Raw genomic sequence first — 13,530 nt, forward strand, 5'->3', positions numbered from 1 at the left:
TCTGTCGAAACACGTTTAAAATAGGATTGATTACAACAGTCAAAACCGGCAGAAGGAGGAGGAGGGGGAATGTGGCCCCGCCAGCCCCCCACCAGTCCCTGTGGCTCTCAGCCTGGCGGGTGCTTTCCCTTCCGCTGCCTCCGCACTGTGGGGTGGTCCCGGCCCTAACAGGCATGCCCTGCCTCACCTCTGCAGGTGGAGGGGGCCCAGAGCTGTTGCAGTTCCCCTCCCTTCCCCCACTGGGTCCTGGGGGACATTTGGAGAGGCCCAGAAGGGGGCACCCTGGCTCACCTTCCTCCAGTCTCCATGGCTCAGGACCAGGCTAAGGGCAGAGGTAGATGGGGAGACGTGGGGGCCACACAGGCCCCTGGGTGGCAGTGAGGGAGCTTGGGACCCTGAGGGGGCATGCTGACTCCTTGCTGGAGAAAAGGCACCTAGATAGGGAAGCTGAGTTTGAGGGCCTCCCAGGGGGGCCCTGGGGTGAGGTGGGGTAGGCTGAAAGAAACAGGAAGTAGGGTGGTGAGCAAACCCCAATCCTGGTTCCCGAACCCCCACCGGCTGAGGAAGAAGGAAGGCATCCTGGAGCAGAGCCCTGCCCCTGCAACCCTCTGCCTGAGCAAAATGGCCTCATCCCCTTTCCACCCTCACCCGGGGCCGGCCGTCCAGTCTCTCTCCCACCGTTCCGATGCCTGCTCCAGGCCCTCTGTGGGGGGAGGAGGGAGTGGACAGCCAGAGGGGCCTCAGGCTGTCTTGGTGCCGGGGTCCACCTCCTTGTGGGCCCAGAGCTCCTTGTGCTGCTTCCGGCCGAAGCCTTCATCGTAGTTGCCTTTGCTCTTAAACAGCTGCTGAAAGTGGGGCTTGCAGTAGAATTCCCCGTGCAGTGCTGCGTAGCTGCCCAGGCTGCAGAAGCAGAACACTGTGGTCAGGTCAGGCCGGGTCAGGAGGGCTGGGGCGGGGTCAGGACGGGGGCGCACCTGAGCTTGGTGTGACAGTGCTTGCAGCAGAAGCAAGAGCTGTGGAAAATGAGCTTGTCGGCCACCAGTCGCTCCATGGGGTACACGGTCTTCTGGCAGGCGGCGCAGGTCTCCTTCACCTGGGCCCGAAGGCTGAAGGACTGTTCCAGGAGAGACTCCATCAGGGGCCTGACCGGCGCCCACCCCTTCCTCCCTGCACAGCCCAGCCTCGGGGCCCTACCTTGGAGCGCTGAACCGTGCTGCTGGAACCGCCACCTTTGGCTTCCTAAGAGAGAGGCGGTGGGGCAGGGTCAGCTGAGGAGGGCCCTAGACCATCACCAGCCCAGATCCCAGGGACACTCAAGGGGGAAGGGGAGGGAGACCGGCAAACAGGCAGCTCCTCGTCCCTTCAGGCCAGACACCTGCAGGGATGGAGTGCCCTCCCACCCCGGCTGATCACCTACATGGGAGGGGGTGGCCTGGGCGGCTCCGGCGGCCTGGAACATGGCTCGTTGGAGGCGATGGAGGCCCAGTGTGGAGACGCGGCACCCGCTGGGTTCTGCAAGGGGAAGTCGGTTGGGAGGGCCCTACAAGCCCTTCCCAGCCCCCAGGGTGAGGGTAGGGGTGTTTACAGGCAGGGGGCTGGGGGGCTGTGGTTGGGACTTTCCCTAAGTCATTTCCTGTTGCTCTGGGTCTTGCCACTTCCGCCCTCACCCACCCCCTGCTTCGCCCGCTCGGCCTCCACGCGGCTCCCCAGGGGGCAGGGGTCCCTGAGTGGAACCATGTGTCCCAGGAGGAGCGGAGTTAGCGGGCAGCGGCTGGGGGAGGGGATCCGCGCAGCCGCCCGAACGCTTCGCGGACCCGGACGCCGCCTGGTGCGAGTGGAGGTTAGAGGCGGGCGGCCCCAGTGGGGCCGCGGCCAGAAGCGGCTGCCCCGGCCTGACCCCGGCCCGAAGCTGCCCAGTGCGGGGCCTCGGGTACGCTCTGTTCGGCGGACCCAGCCCCTGGACAGCGCCCGCGGCTGGGCCACCCGCCCCGCCCCGCCCCGCCCCGCCGAGCTGCCGCCCGCTCCTCCGCTCCGAACCCGCGTGGACCGGACCCCAGACCCAGGACCCCGGCGGGCCCAGCCGAGGGGATGGACACCGGCCTCGGGACCCCGGGCGAGAGCGACGGACTGAGACGCTCGGCGTCGGGACCCGGTGGGCGGCGGCCCCTGCGCCCACAGCCCCCACCTGGGCCGCCCGAATCGCGAGCCGGACCCCGGCCCCTCCCCCGGCCCGCCCGCGGGTCTCACCGGGCCCCGGCCTGGGCCGCGGGACGGGGGTCGGTCTCCGGGGGAAGCCTCGGGTGCGAGGAGCGCGCGGGGGCGAGCTGCCGCCGCTGCCAGTGGTCCCTAAGCGGCCGCGGCCGCCGCCGCCTTATCGCGGCGCCGCCCCCGCCGGCCCCCGCCCCGCGCCCGCCCATTGGCTCCGCCGCGCCCGGTGCCGCCTCCGGGGCCCCGGCGCCGCCGCCGACCCCCTTTCTGCGCTTTGTCTTCCCCTCGCTCGGCGTCCCCCGCCTTTGTCTGCCCCCCGCGCTGACCCCGCGCTCCGCACCGCCCCTCGGGCTTCGCGCTTGCCCGCCTCGCGAAACCCGTCGCCCCGTCGGCCCGCTCAGGACCGAGGCAGGGACCGGAGCCGGAGGGTCCGCCCCGGAGGCCTCGGGTCAGGGACCAGTACAGGTGGAGAGATGACTCGGGTGACAAATGGCGCTCCCGACGAGGCGGCGGCAAAGGATAACTGGGCGCGCCTGGGCCTTTGGCTGCTTCCATTTCCCCGCTCCGGGGGCCCTGCCGGCGTCCCCGCGCGGCTCCCACGCCCCCTCGGACGCAGAGATGGCAGGAGCGGCCCGGCACGCGATCCTGCCGTGCGAGGCTCGGCCCCGCCACAGGCAGGGCCCTGGGGGCCCCCGTGGCCACCAGCCCTCAGCCCCTTCTGGCGCCCAGCAGCCTGCGCCTGCGGTGCCCATTGCAGTGGCCCTCGCGAGGGCCCCGTCCCAAAGCGCCTCTGGGGCCCGATTTTGTCGGCTTAGTCAACCCCCACTCCCGGCTCCAGCAGGCACCGCTGCCTGAGAGGTCGAGGGCACCCCCTCTGGGGAAAGATTTCCAGCCTTCAAACATGCAAACCTGGGTTCATCCAAACCTCATTTGACACAGGAGGCAAGGCCTGAAGATCTGAAGTGACTTGTTCAAGTAACAAAGCCGAGCACCAGGGTTGGCGTCCGAGGCTGGGCCTCTGGACCCCTGTCCCTGTGGCCAAGCCGGTGGGCACCACAAGTCCCGGGTACACAGGAGGCCAGGCGTCTGACTTCTCAGCTCCCCAAAGAGCACAGGGGAGCCTGTCCCCACGGCATCTCTGCAGGGACGCCAGGGACTGCTGAGCTGCGCCTGCCATCCGGCTGGAAGCTGTTTCACAAAGCACAGCGCTAAACATAGCTCCTGCCCACATGGTGGCAGGAACAGAAGGAGCGGCTCCAGACGAGGCCCACACACTTGTCAGGAACAGAAGGGCTCAGCGCTGTCTGCCTGGCACGGGAGTGAGGGAGGCATCGGGCACCCCAGCCCCAGGCTGTTCCCATGGCTGCCTCAGGGCACCCTCCCTGTGGTTCACTTTTCTCCTTAGACCCCTGTCCCTCTTTGGAGGAAGATTTACATTCGGGTTGAGCTGGAGCCCTCAGGCCTTCCCGGATGGGGTGTGTGAGAACTGAAACTGTTAAGGGGCCTCTCTTTTCTCGCTGAGCTTCCACACCTGTCTTCAGATTCTCAAGGGGGTTGTGGTGATGTGAGAAAGGTGAAGCCCCCGGAGGTGTGGAGAGCAGCGCTGGGCTAGCCCCTGGGCACCGCCTGCCCCTCGGCCCCCCTGCCCTTCCCAGGACCATCCGTGTGCTGAGCAGCAGCAGTTCCCACAGAATCAGCACTCTGGGCGCTAAGGATGAGCTGATGGCAAGGTGAAGCAAGCAGACCAGAGTAAAGAAAACAAGCTGATAATGGTGTAAAGAAAAGGGAACTTGAGGTTTAAAGAAAAAAAAAAAAAAGAGCTGGGCAGGAGGAGTGGAAATAAATGTGAGCTGGCCTGCTCACTCCCTCCATTTCAGGGCTCCCCGCTCCCGCCAGGGTCCTGCCTTCTCCTTAACCCCTGTAACTGGGGAAGGTCTTCTATTTTTCAAAGTGTTGTTATAGTTTCTCAGGAAAGGGAAAGCGAGGGCATGCGATGGGCTGAAGCAGCCACAGGGAAGAGGGAGGGGCACTTCCCTGATCTGACGTTTGAAGGCTGGGGCTCGCTGGAGGGGCGCCCACCCTGAGGGACGGGTAGGGGAAGGGGCCCGGCCGGGGCACACGCAGGTCAGGAGGAAGCAGCGTGGAGGAGACCCAAGTCATCCCCTGACCCCTGGCCCAGACTCCTGGCCAGCAGCCAGGACAAAGGGGAGGACCGGGTCTGGGTCTTGGATTACCTGCTCTCTGAGTATTAGTTTCCAAGGTAAGGAGACACCACAAGTTCTGTTGCAAAACAACCCCCTTCACCTCCTTTGCTTCCAAAAGGGAGCCTCTTCTGCCTGGCCTCCACTGGCCCAGATGTGGTCCCGAGGAAGGGCCAGCACTCAGACCCTTCCTGCTCCAAAGTGTTTTGATGGAGACAGGCTAAAATGGTCCCAACATCAGATAAAAACAAATCTATCATGGGTTTTAAAGGAAACATGTGTTGTGAGGCTGTCTCGTGAAGGAGGTCACTGCTATGCCTCCATGGGCATGCATGGAAACGCTCTCAGATGGCAGAACCCAGGGCGGGATGACCTGTGTCCGAGCCTGCATGGCCAACGCACAACGATGTCACTCTCCAGTGGATTCTCTGGAACTTTTTAATTTGTTCTGGCAATGAAACTAACATGGCATAAGAACTTAAGCCCCTCAGGCTGGGCAGCACCAAGGCAGCCAGCAGGGGTCAGTTAGATGGACTCCTGGTGGGAAAGGAAGGAGCTACCCAGATGAACCAAAGTGAGGTGTCAGGGGCCGAGTGAAAGGAGGATGGACCACCCAAGCCTTAATCTAGTGCTTAAAGAGAAAAAAATACCCTGTCCTTCAGTTATTAGGGAGAAGCCTGGGGGAATGGGGCGGGGTCCCTCCATAGACCTATAGGATCTGAGACTAGGGGAGAAGAAAGGAACTAGGCTGATGGGAGAGCCAGCATGGGAAGCCACAGCTCCCCAGGCAAATATAACCCTGGGCTTGGACTTCACAACCCCCACGGCCAGGCCAGGACAGTGGCTCTTTCTTCTGCAGAGGTCAGGCTGCCTGAGCTCACAGGACAGGGAATGTTAGATTTCTGGCCCCTCCCAATCCCTGGGTGTTGGGGTTCCCTCATGTCTCAAAAGCCTTGAAGCAGTAAAGTTTCTCTCCAAGAATTGCCTTTCCAGTCCCTAAGCAGCCAGCTCTCCTGGTGGAAATGTCCTTTCTGCCCCATCTGCCCCCAAGAGGGTGGGAATGTGGCCAGCCCTCAGGAAGGGTCCCGGAGGCGCACGCAGCCCAGGATGGAGAACAGGCACCTTCTTTAGAGGCTCAGAACTCCCAGTCGTCCACCTCCAGCTCTTCCAGGTTTGTTACCAGGCCAAAGATCCCACTGTGATCCTGAGACTGTCTGCCTTCAAAAGTGGTGATGGGGGTGACAGGTCGGAGTAACTCGGGCAGAGCTTCTGAGGCACGTCGCTTGATCTGGGGAGAGAGTTGCGGGTGGATCCTGTTGCTTCCAGCCTCAGGACATGGTGGGGCAAGGGACCATGGGTCAGGGACAAGCAGGCTGCTAGAGGCAGGAGTCTCTGAGGGGAGAGGAAGGAGCAGTGCCTTTAATGGACTTTGGAAACATGGTCATGTCTCTGACCCATCGAGAAAGTGAAAGTGTTAGTCATGCAGTCATGTCTGACTCTTCTGCCACCCCTGGACTGTAGCCTGCAAGGCTTCTCTGTCCGTGGAATTCTCCAGGCAAGAATCCCCTTCTCCAGGGGATCTTCCGACCCAAGGACTGAACCCGGGTCTCCCACACTGCAGGCATTCTTTACCATTTGAGCCTCCACCAGGGAGGAGGAGATAATATCTAAAGACCCAAAACTAAGGGGACTGAGGGTGGCTGGAGCCACAGGCAAGGAAAACCACCAGCAGGGGGCCCAGGGAAGGCTACTGTACCTGCTTGAAGAAAGAATGGTTCAGGAGGGTGCTGGCGCTTGGTCTGCAGAGGAAGAAGAGGCCAGCATCACCCCTGTGCCATTTCCAGAATCCTGCTGCCACTGCCTTACCCTCAGGTGCCCCTCTCCTTCCCTCGGCTCAAGAAACAACAGCCAGAGTGACCCAGCTGGCTTCCTGGCAAACCCTGTGCCACCCGCTCCCACTGTGGGGACTTCGGACTCCTCCAGGGAACCCAGACCTTTCTGGGACAGGTGCGTCCTCTCCAACACCCGCCCCAGCCCCGGGTTCCCCGCAAGGCCCACCCCAAGCCCCACAGGTGCACCTCATGTCCGGATTGCGCTGAAGGCACTGCTCCACAAAGTGGTGGAAGTGGGGCGAGAAGGTGCGGTGGTAGGGGTGGGAGGGCGAGTCGCCGTTGGAGGTCCTGGGGGTGCTGGGGGCCAGGCTCTCGCTCAAGCCCGAGTTGGCCGCGGAGCGCGAGGTGCTCATGGTCAGCTCCTCGGCGGGGATGGTGCTGGTGTCCAGCAGGCAGGGCACCGTGCCGTTCAGCTTCTCCAGCAGCATCTGGGGAGGACAGAGCCAGGGCCAGGCTGGAGAGGCCCCCGGAAGGACTAGAATTCCTTCACAAGTCCACTTTTCCCCAAACACATGAGTGATTCAGGGGCAGCAAAGACAGAAGTGGGAAAAGGCCTGTCACTGTCTTACTCTGATTTTCTCGACTCTGTACCTAGACAGACATCCACACCCTCTTGTCTAGTCCATCAGAGCTCATCCATCTGCGAGACTCACTTTTCTGAAACACGCATCTGATGCTATTACTCCTGTGCTCAGAAGCCTTTGACAGTTCTCCACATGCCCTAGGACAGGAACGGAACATGCTGGCCTGGCCCACAAAGGCCCTCGTGACCTGCCTGGGCTTCCTTCTCCAGCCACGCCACCTGGCAGCCCCGCAGAAGCACTCACACTTCAGCCATATGACTACCTCCTGTCCTCAGATTCTGTGCTTTCTTGACTGGGTCTGTCACAGGCTATTCCCTCTGCTGAAAAGTTTCCTTCCACTGGAAGCTCCCATTCTTCACCTAGTTAATTCCTATTTGCCTTCAAGTCTCAAGTGTCCCCTCCCTGAAGCCGCCCCGGGTTCCCTCCTCTAGAGCTGCCCTCTGGCCCCTCTCCAGCCGCCTGTGTCCCCACGGGGCAGGCCATCTGTGGGTTCAAGGAGAGGCTTACTCAACGGGCACAACCCACCCCCTCCGGCCCCCACCACCTCCTCCAGGTCGAGATCATGCTCCAGGAACTTTGGCCCCAGGTAATCCTTGCCCAAAGAGCCCAAGTCCACTTCCTGGACTTGGCAAGATCTGGATAAGTCTCTTCCCTGAGTCCAGCTCCAAGGGAGACAATACAGACTCCTGGCTGCATGTGCGCCAAGAAGCCAAGGGCAGCAGGCAATTCAAAGGGGCGTGAACAGGGTGGGAGGTGGGAGGGAGGTTCAAGAAGGAGGGGACATGTGTTCACTGATGGCTGATTCATGCTGATGTACGGCAGAAACCAACACACTATTGTGAAGCAATTATCCTCCAACTAAAAATAAGTAAATTAAAAAAAGCGGAGGGAGCATGAACAGAAGGAGGCTGGAGATTGCAAAGGTATTGACTGGAAAGTGGTAGCACTGAACCTGAGAAGTCTAATTCTAAATTAGAAGTCGGCCTTCTACAGCATCACCGACTCAATGGACATGAACTTGAGCAAACTCCGGCAGACAGTGGAGGACAGGGAAGCCTGGCGTGTGGCAGTCCATGGGGTTGCAAAGACCTGGACATGACTTAGTATCTGAAGAACAACAGCTTTCAGGTATACTGATCAAAGTAAAAAAACAAAACATATTTTATAAACTTGAAAAACTTCTCAGGGACTTTCCTGGAGGTCAAGTTGGTTAAGACCACACTTCTACTGCAGGGGGCATGGGTTCAATCCCTGGCTGGGGAACTAAGATCCTACATGCCATGTGGTGCAGCCAAAAATTGGGTGGAGGCGGGGAAATGTCAGTTTAAAAGTAAAAATAGACACTTGGTATGTGGGCTCCAGGCCTGTGATCATGAGCAGCGCTTACTTCTGTGACCCCCACCTCCCAGGCTCCATTTCCACCACAATTATCACAGACACAAGTGAACAGTCACACAACTATACCCTCTCCACACACACTGGGGCTCTTGGAGGAAAGGCCTGGGGTATTCATCCTAGCATCTCGGGCTGGTGTCCAGAGTGTGAGGTCCTCAACAAGCATTTGTGGGAGGCAGACAGGAAAGGAGGACAGAAGGAGATCCCTAGCTGCAGGCTCACCTGGGTGGCAGGCATGTCTTTAAAGGGGACGTGGCCATTGGCCAGCTCACAGGCCGTGATTCCCACACTGTAGATGTCAGACTTGGCATCGTAACCCTGGAGATTCTATATCAGGAGAGAAGAGCCACAGGTCACTCCACTGGAGCCTTGGTTGTTGTTCTTAGACAAAGAAGCAGGTGGAGCAGAAACTCCCCAAACTGGGATGAGCTGCGAGGCTTCCCTCACCTGTACGCTGAGGAGTTGCTGCTATTTTAGAACTAAAGAGTGTCTGGCTAAGGCTGTGTGGGAGCAGGGGGGAGTGCCCCGCTTAGAGCAGGGATGCAGAGCGCCAAATGCTCGAGAATCTGGCGCTCTCTCTTCCCGTAAGATGGGAGCATCTCTGAAGGGAGTCTCAGTGCAGCTCAGGACCCGCCAGGGGTAACGGCATCACCTGCCAGGGACACAGCATACCTGTGCTGCAAGGGGCCTCCCAGGTCTACCGGCCAACAGGGGAGCCCTCTTTCCAAGAACCCCCGACTCCGCTCAGAAGCAGAGGGCGCCCCCCCATCCCTAGAACTTCTTGAAGGCCTCCTTGGAGGGTGGTATCACAAGTCGGTGGGGGCAGGGGCTCCTGAGATCCAGGGCACCGACCTGCTGGAGGACCTCCGGGCTGAGCCAGGGCAGAACCTTGATACTGTACTTGGGGAAGTCATGGACCACACGCTGCCGCTGCCCATGGCTGATCATGCTGAGGTTGCTGCGTAAACCCGAAAGGTAGACCTTCCCATCGGCGGAGATCAGAACGTGGCTGGCTTTGACGCTCCTGGTGGGCGGGGGGTGTGTGTCACCAGGCGGCAGAGGAGGCCCTCACAGCACAAACCTTTGTCTTCACACACTAGACCCAGTTAGCTCTCTCCCCTGGGGTGTGTATTATACACATACATACAGATTATTGCTTTCCTGGTGGCTCAGTGTTAAAGAATCCGCCTGCCAAGAAGGAGACTCAGGTTTGATCCCTGGGTCAGGAAGATCCCCTGGAGAAGGAAATGGCAACCCACTCCAGTATTCTTATCTGGGAAATCCCATGGACAGAAGAGCCTGGTGGGTTACAGTCCATGGGACTGCAAAAGAATCGGACGTGACTTAGCCACTAAACAACATATATATACATATAATATGTGAGTACACATATACATACATATTATATATACCTGAACATGTATTTTTGTGAAAAATTCCAAACATACGGAAAGAGAAAAAACATCATGACCCCATTTACACATTACGAGGTTTTAAAACTTATTTATGTTTTGTTCAAGTTCTCTTTTATGCTCACAGACCACTGCTTCCTCTAGTGTCTTCCTCTTTAATCTGTACTTTCCGTCTGTAGGTGTTCTCACAAAGTGTACTACTGTTTCGCACGCATTTTCTGTTTTGACCTAATGGTACTGTGTTAGGCAGCCCATGTTTCAGGGTTATGTTTCTGAGCTCCACTGTGTTGCCAATGGTATACACCTCATTGTTGCTTCTAATTGCCACCTGCACTCTGGAGTGGGGTCTGACATTTACTAATCTATTCTTCTAGGAAAGGGCACTCAGGTTGACTCTAATCAGCACAAATATGAACACAGATGTCTATGCACACATCCCCTGAGGTGCCTGTGGGTTTCTTTGGGGTGTGCACCCAAACGCAGCACCGACGGCCCCGGGTCTGAGTGACGCTGACTGGCTGTGTGGGGCCACCTTCTACCATGTGGATGGGAGGCCCACCTCCTCACCACACTGGTCCTCACCCAGCCTCTGAATCCCTGCCAGGCCCCCCACGGGCATAAAGTGACATAACCTTGTTTTCATTTGATTTTCTAATTCTTGCTGAGTCATGTGTGACTCTTTGTGACCCCATAGGCTGTAGCCTGGCAGGCTCCTCTGTCCATAGGATTTCCCAGGCAAGAATACTGGAGTGGGGTGCCATTTCCTACTCCTGGGGATCTTCCCGACTCAGGGACCAAACCTGAGTCTCTTAGGTCTCCTGCATTGGCAGGCGGGTTCTTTACCACTGTGCCACCTGCAAAGCCTCTCTGGAGTGTTCATATGACCATTATTAGTGTTTTGGGTTTTCCCTTGTATAAACTTCATATCCTTTGCTCATTTTTCTATTGCTTTGCTATCTTTTTCTTACGGATTCACAAAATCGGTTTTGGACAAAATGAACAGCTTCCACACTCTAACTCCTTTCTTAACTTTGTCCCTGGTGCCCTGTATTGGAAAGAAAGCTTTAATCTTGATATAATCAAATCAAATCCATTTTTTTTTTTGGGCCTTATGTTTTGTGTGTGTAAAACATTTAGAAGTTATGGTGTGCCTCAGGTCACAAAAATATTTCCTTGCATTTCCTTCTATGTAAGCCTAGAGCTTGCATTTAGGCCTTGCAAACATCTGAACTACTCCTCCGCACATGGAATTAGGGAGAGGTCCTGGTTGTACCATCTTTCCTACCCCGAACTGCTTCTCCCCAACACCATCTACTGAGCAATCTGTCTTTTCCTGAGCCTCCCAGCTGAGGGCTGACTCCGGGGAGCACACCCCAGCAGGGGTGCTCCAAGGAGGGAACGGGTGGGTGCAGAGGCCCACATTGGATAGTCAGTCCCCTCACACAGTCCTCAGGAAAAAGCTGCTCAGTAAAGAGAAAGTCAGCAGCTTCGCACGGACAGGGCAAATGCTCCGCGCCTCCAGCAGAGGAAGGGCAGGACTCGTGCCTCGACTTAACCTCTGGCTTCACTGACTTCAACCTTCAACCGTTCCTTTGAGGGCTCACGATCCCAGACACCGCTCGTGGAAAGGCTGAGAGGCCTGCGAAAGCAAGCACCTGTGCACGTAGCCCATGTGGTGGATGTAGTCCAAGGCCTTGAGCGCCCCCTGCAGGATGTAAGCGATGGCCAGCTCGCTCATGCCGTCCATGAAGTGCGTGCAGATGAGGTCCTTGGCGGAGCCTGAGGAAGAGGGCCGAGGGGACAGGGTAGGTAGGCGGCGCATGAGCGAGCTGCTGGCAGAGCGCACAGAACCCCTCTCCGCCAGGACCCCCTGCCCACTCACCGTACGCCATGAACGACGTGACGACCCACAGCTCGTTGTCCGCAATGAAGGTGGCTCCGTAGGGTAGGATGTTGGGGTGGCTGAAGAGTTTAGAGACGTGGAGCTCCCCCTGTAAGCATTGGTGAGCTGCAGTCAGAACCAGGGGGCAGCGACTGCCCTGGTGGTCCTGTGGCTCAGGCTCCACACTCTGCAACGCCAGGGGCCCGGGTTCGATCCCTGGTCAGGGAACTCAATCGCACATGTCGCAACTTACAGTTCTCATGCTGCAACTAAGACCTGGTGCAGCCAAATAAATATTAAAAAACAAAAAAGAACCAAGGGTCCCCGAGGAGAAGGCACAACGTGACAGTGGCAGCGTGAACACTACGGGGACCGAGAGTCCCGGGAGCGGCTGGGACTGAGGTGAGAGGAGCCGGGCTCTGCTGTCTCTGCAGGGAAGTCAGCCCTGCTCCACCAGCTTCTGCCTAACTCCGGCTCTGCCAGCCAGTCCTAAAGGGCCTGAGAACCATTCCCCACCGCCAGGGCAACTGCTGAGACAGCAGAGGGTGGCAGTGCACTGCCTCGGAGACGTGAAAACAAACTGCAGACTGAAGACTTGGGAAGTTAAAAGCTTAGCTCACCTTCAAGGGCCAAGGCACACAACTCCTCTTTAAGACAAGAAAACAACAACAACAAAAAATGTTTTCCTATTACAAAGGAAAGTGTTGTTAGAAACGGAAATGTGGAAAGAGCGCCTTAAGAACAACTACTAAACATGAGAAGAGATTTCTCCAGCGACCTCAGGTTGAGAGCTCCTCTCCTCAGCAGCAGCTATAGAAAGCCTAAGACTGATGGAATTCTAAAGTAAATTTGGACAAAAGATGTGAAAAAAAACTGCACAAAAGAACTGCAGAAACTCCAGGGTCCTGGCCTCTGGGAAATGAGCCAAGGCCAAACAGCCAGCCCCTTCTAACCTGTCCACAGTTCTACAGAATGAAGAAAAGAATCACAGAACCCAGTGCGCTCTCGAACAAACTCAGGTATGCTTTTTCCAAATAACTGAGCTAGGATTGACTTTCTGTCCCACCCCGAGACCCACAAAACTACTCTGAACATATGAACTGGTATCAGAGCACCTTCAGAGGAGTTGAATTCAGAAAAACGCTGTAACTGAAGAAGGGGAAGGGGCCCAACCAACTGTACTTAAAATACACTGACTCAGGCCCTCCTCCCTGCACCAGAAAAGAGACTGTCTGAGTGTGGAGCTCGTCACTTACTAGTGTGTGTGTGACCAGGGGCGAGTTACTTAGCCTCGCTGAATAACAGATACATGAATACATGAGCCACAATGCGTCTCTAGAGAAGAGGGAAATATACATCGGGCTGAGCAGTGCTGCAGAATCCTTAATACCAAACGTCCAAGATTCTTCACTGGGAGCTTCCTTAACTTCTTGGCTTGGTCTACCTTCGTTTCCTGCCAGCTATTTCAGAAGACAGATGTAAACATGCCTTGCAATTACTACTGGGACTAAGAGCCCACCCTCCAAGTGTCACAGTCCTTTCCGATTACCTGTAAGAACGTCACCATCTCATTGGAGCAAGCCTCGAGGTTAATCCTTCGCACCGTCACATACTCCCCTGTTGGTTTGTACCTTGCTAGATTCACTGTCATCAGGTCCTCGAATCCTTTGCCTAAAAGAGAAGAAGGCTGTAAACAGGGACAAGAGCAATACCAGCTTTCATCTTCTTTAAAGAGACTTGATTTTAGAATGAATATATGTATATGAGTAACTGAAATGCTTTGCTGCATACCTGACATTAACACAACACTGGAAATCAACTATTCCCCAATTTTAAAAAAAGACTTGATTTTAAAAGAAAATTCAGATTAAAACTTTCACTTCTGTTATATCTTAATTTTTTCTTCTTCCATCAGTTCCTTCTCAGACACCTATCCTAACTGATGATGGCCCAGGA

The 13,530-nt window shown here is 56.9% G+C and overlaps 2 protein-coding genes across 21 annotated transcripts in view; both read right to left on the bottom strand.

Annotated features, from left to right (window-relative positions):
- LIMD2 (LIM domain containing 2) lies at nucleotides 1-3,849 on the bottom strand. 2 transcript variants are annotated; one of them, XM_027517631.1, is made up of 5 exons: nucleotides 3,134-3,849; nucleotides 1,418-1,512; nucleotides 1,195-1,239; nucleotides 975-1,114; nucleotides 1-900 (listed from the first exon to the last, which is right to left on the bottom strand). In XM_027517631.1, exons 2-5 carry the CDS (start codon nucleotides 1,457-1,459, stop codon nucleotides 741-743), a joined length of 387 nt encoding a protein of 128 aa, XP_027373432.1. In that variant the 5' UTR covers nucleotides 1,460-1,512; nucleotides 3,134-3,849; the 3' UTR covers nucleotides 1-740. The 2 variants fall into 2 exon arrangements, with proteins under 2 accessions (XP_027373432.1, XP_027373430.1); XM_027517629.1 differs by lacking the exon at nucleotides 3,134-3,849 and adding an exon at nucleotides 2,248-2,396.
- Nucleotides 3,850-4,829: 980 nt separating this feature from the next.
- STRADA (STE20 related adaptor alpha) overlaps nucleotides 4,830-13,530 on the bottom strand; it is a 31,081-nt gene continuing 22,380 nt past the window's right edge. For 18 of the 19 annotated variants that reach the window (XM_027517610.1, XM_027517625.1, XM_027517612.1 and 15 more), the window contains 8 exons: nucleotides 13,124-13,245; nucleotides 11,575-11,683; nucleotides 11,348-11,471; nucleotides 9,133-9,304; nucleotides 8,503-8,607; nucleotides 6,488-6,729; nucleotides 6,166-6,208; nucleotides 4,830-5,697 (listed from right to left, as the gene is read on the bottom strand). In XM_027517610.1, coding sequence (XP_027373411.1) covers nucleotides 5,545-5,697; nucleotides 6,166-6,208; nucleotides 6,488-6,729; nucleotides 8,503-8,607; nucleotides 9,133-9,304; nucleotides 11,348-11,471; nucleotides 11,575-11,683; nucleotides 13,124-13,245 — 1,070 coding nt within the window. In that variant the 3' untranslated portion in view covers nucleotides 4,830-5,544. Of the gene's footprint in view, nucleotides 5,698-6,165; nucleotides 6,209-6,487; nucleotides 6,756-8,502; nucleotides 8,608-9,132; nucleotides 9,305-11,347; nucleotides 11,472-11,574; nucleotides 11,684-13,123; nucleotides 13,246-13,530 lie in introns of all 19 variants that reach the window. The other variant, XM_027517626.1, reaches the window with a different exon arrangement.

Source organism: Bos indicus x Bos taurus, chromosome 19 (assembly GCF_003369695.1).
Source record: "Bos indicus x Bos taurus breed Angus x Brahman F1 hybrid chromosome 19, Bos_hybrid_MaternalHap_v2.0, whole genome shotgun sequence".
Classification (NCBI taxonomy): Eukaryota; Metazoa; Chordata; class Mammalia; order Artiodactyla; family Bovidae; genus Bos; species Bos indicus x Bos taurus.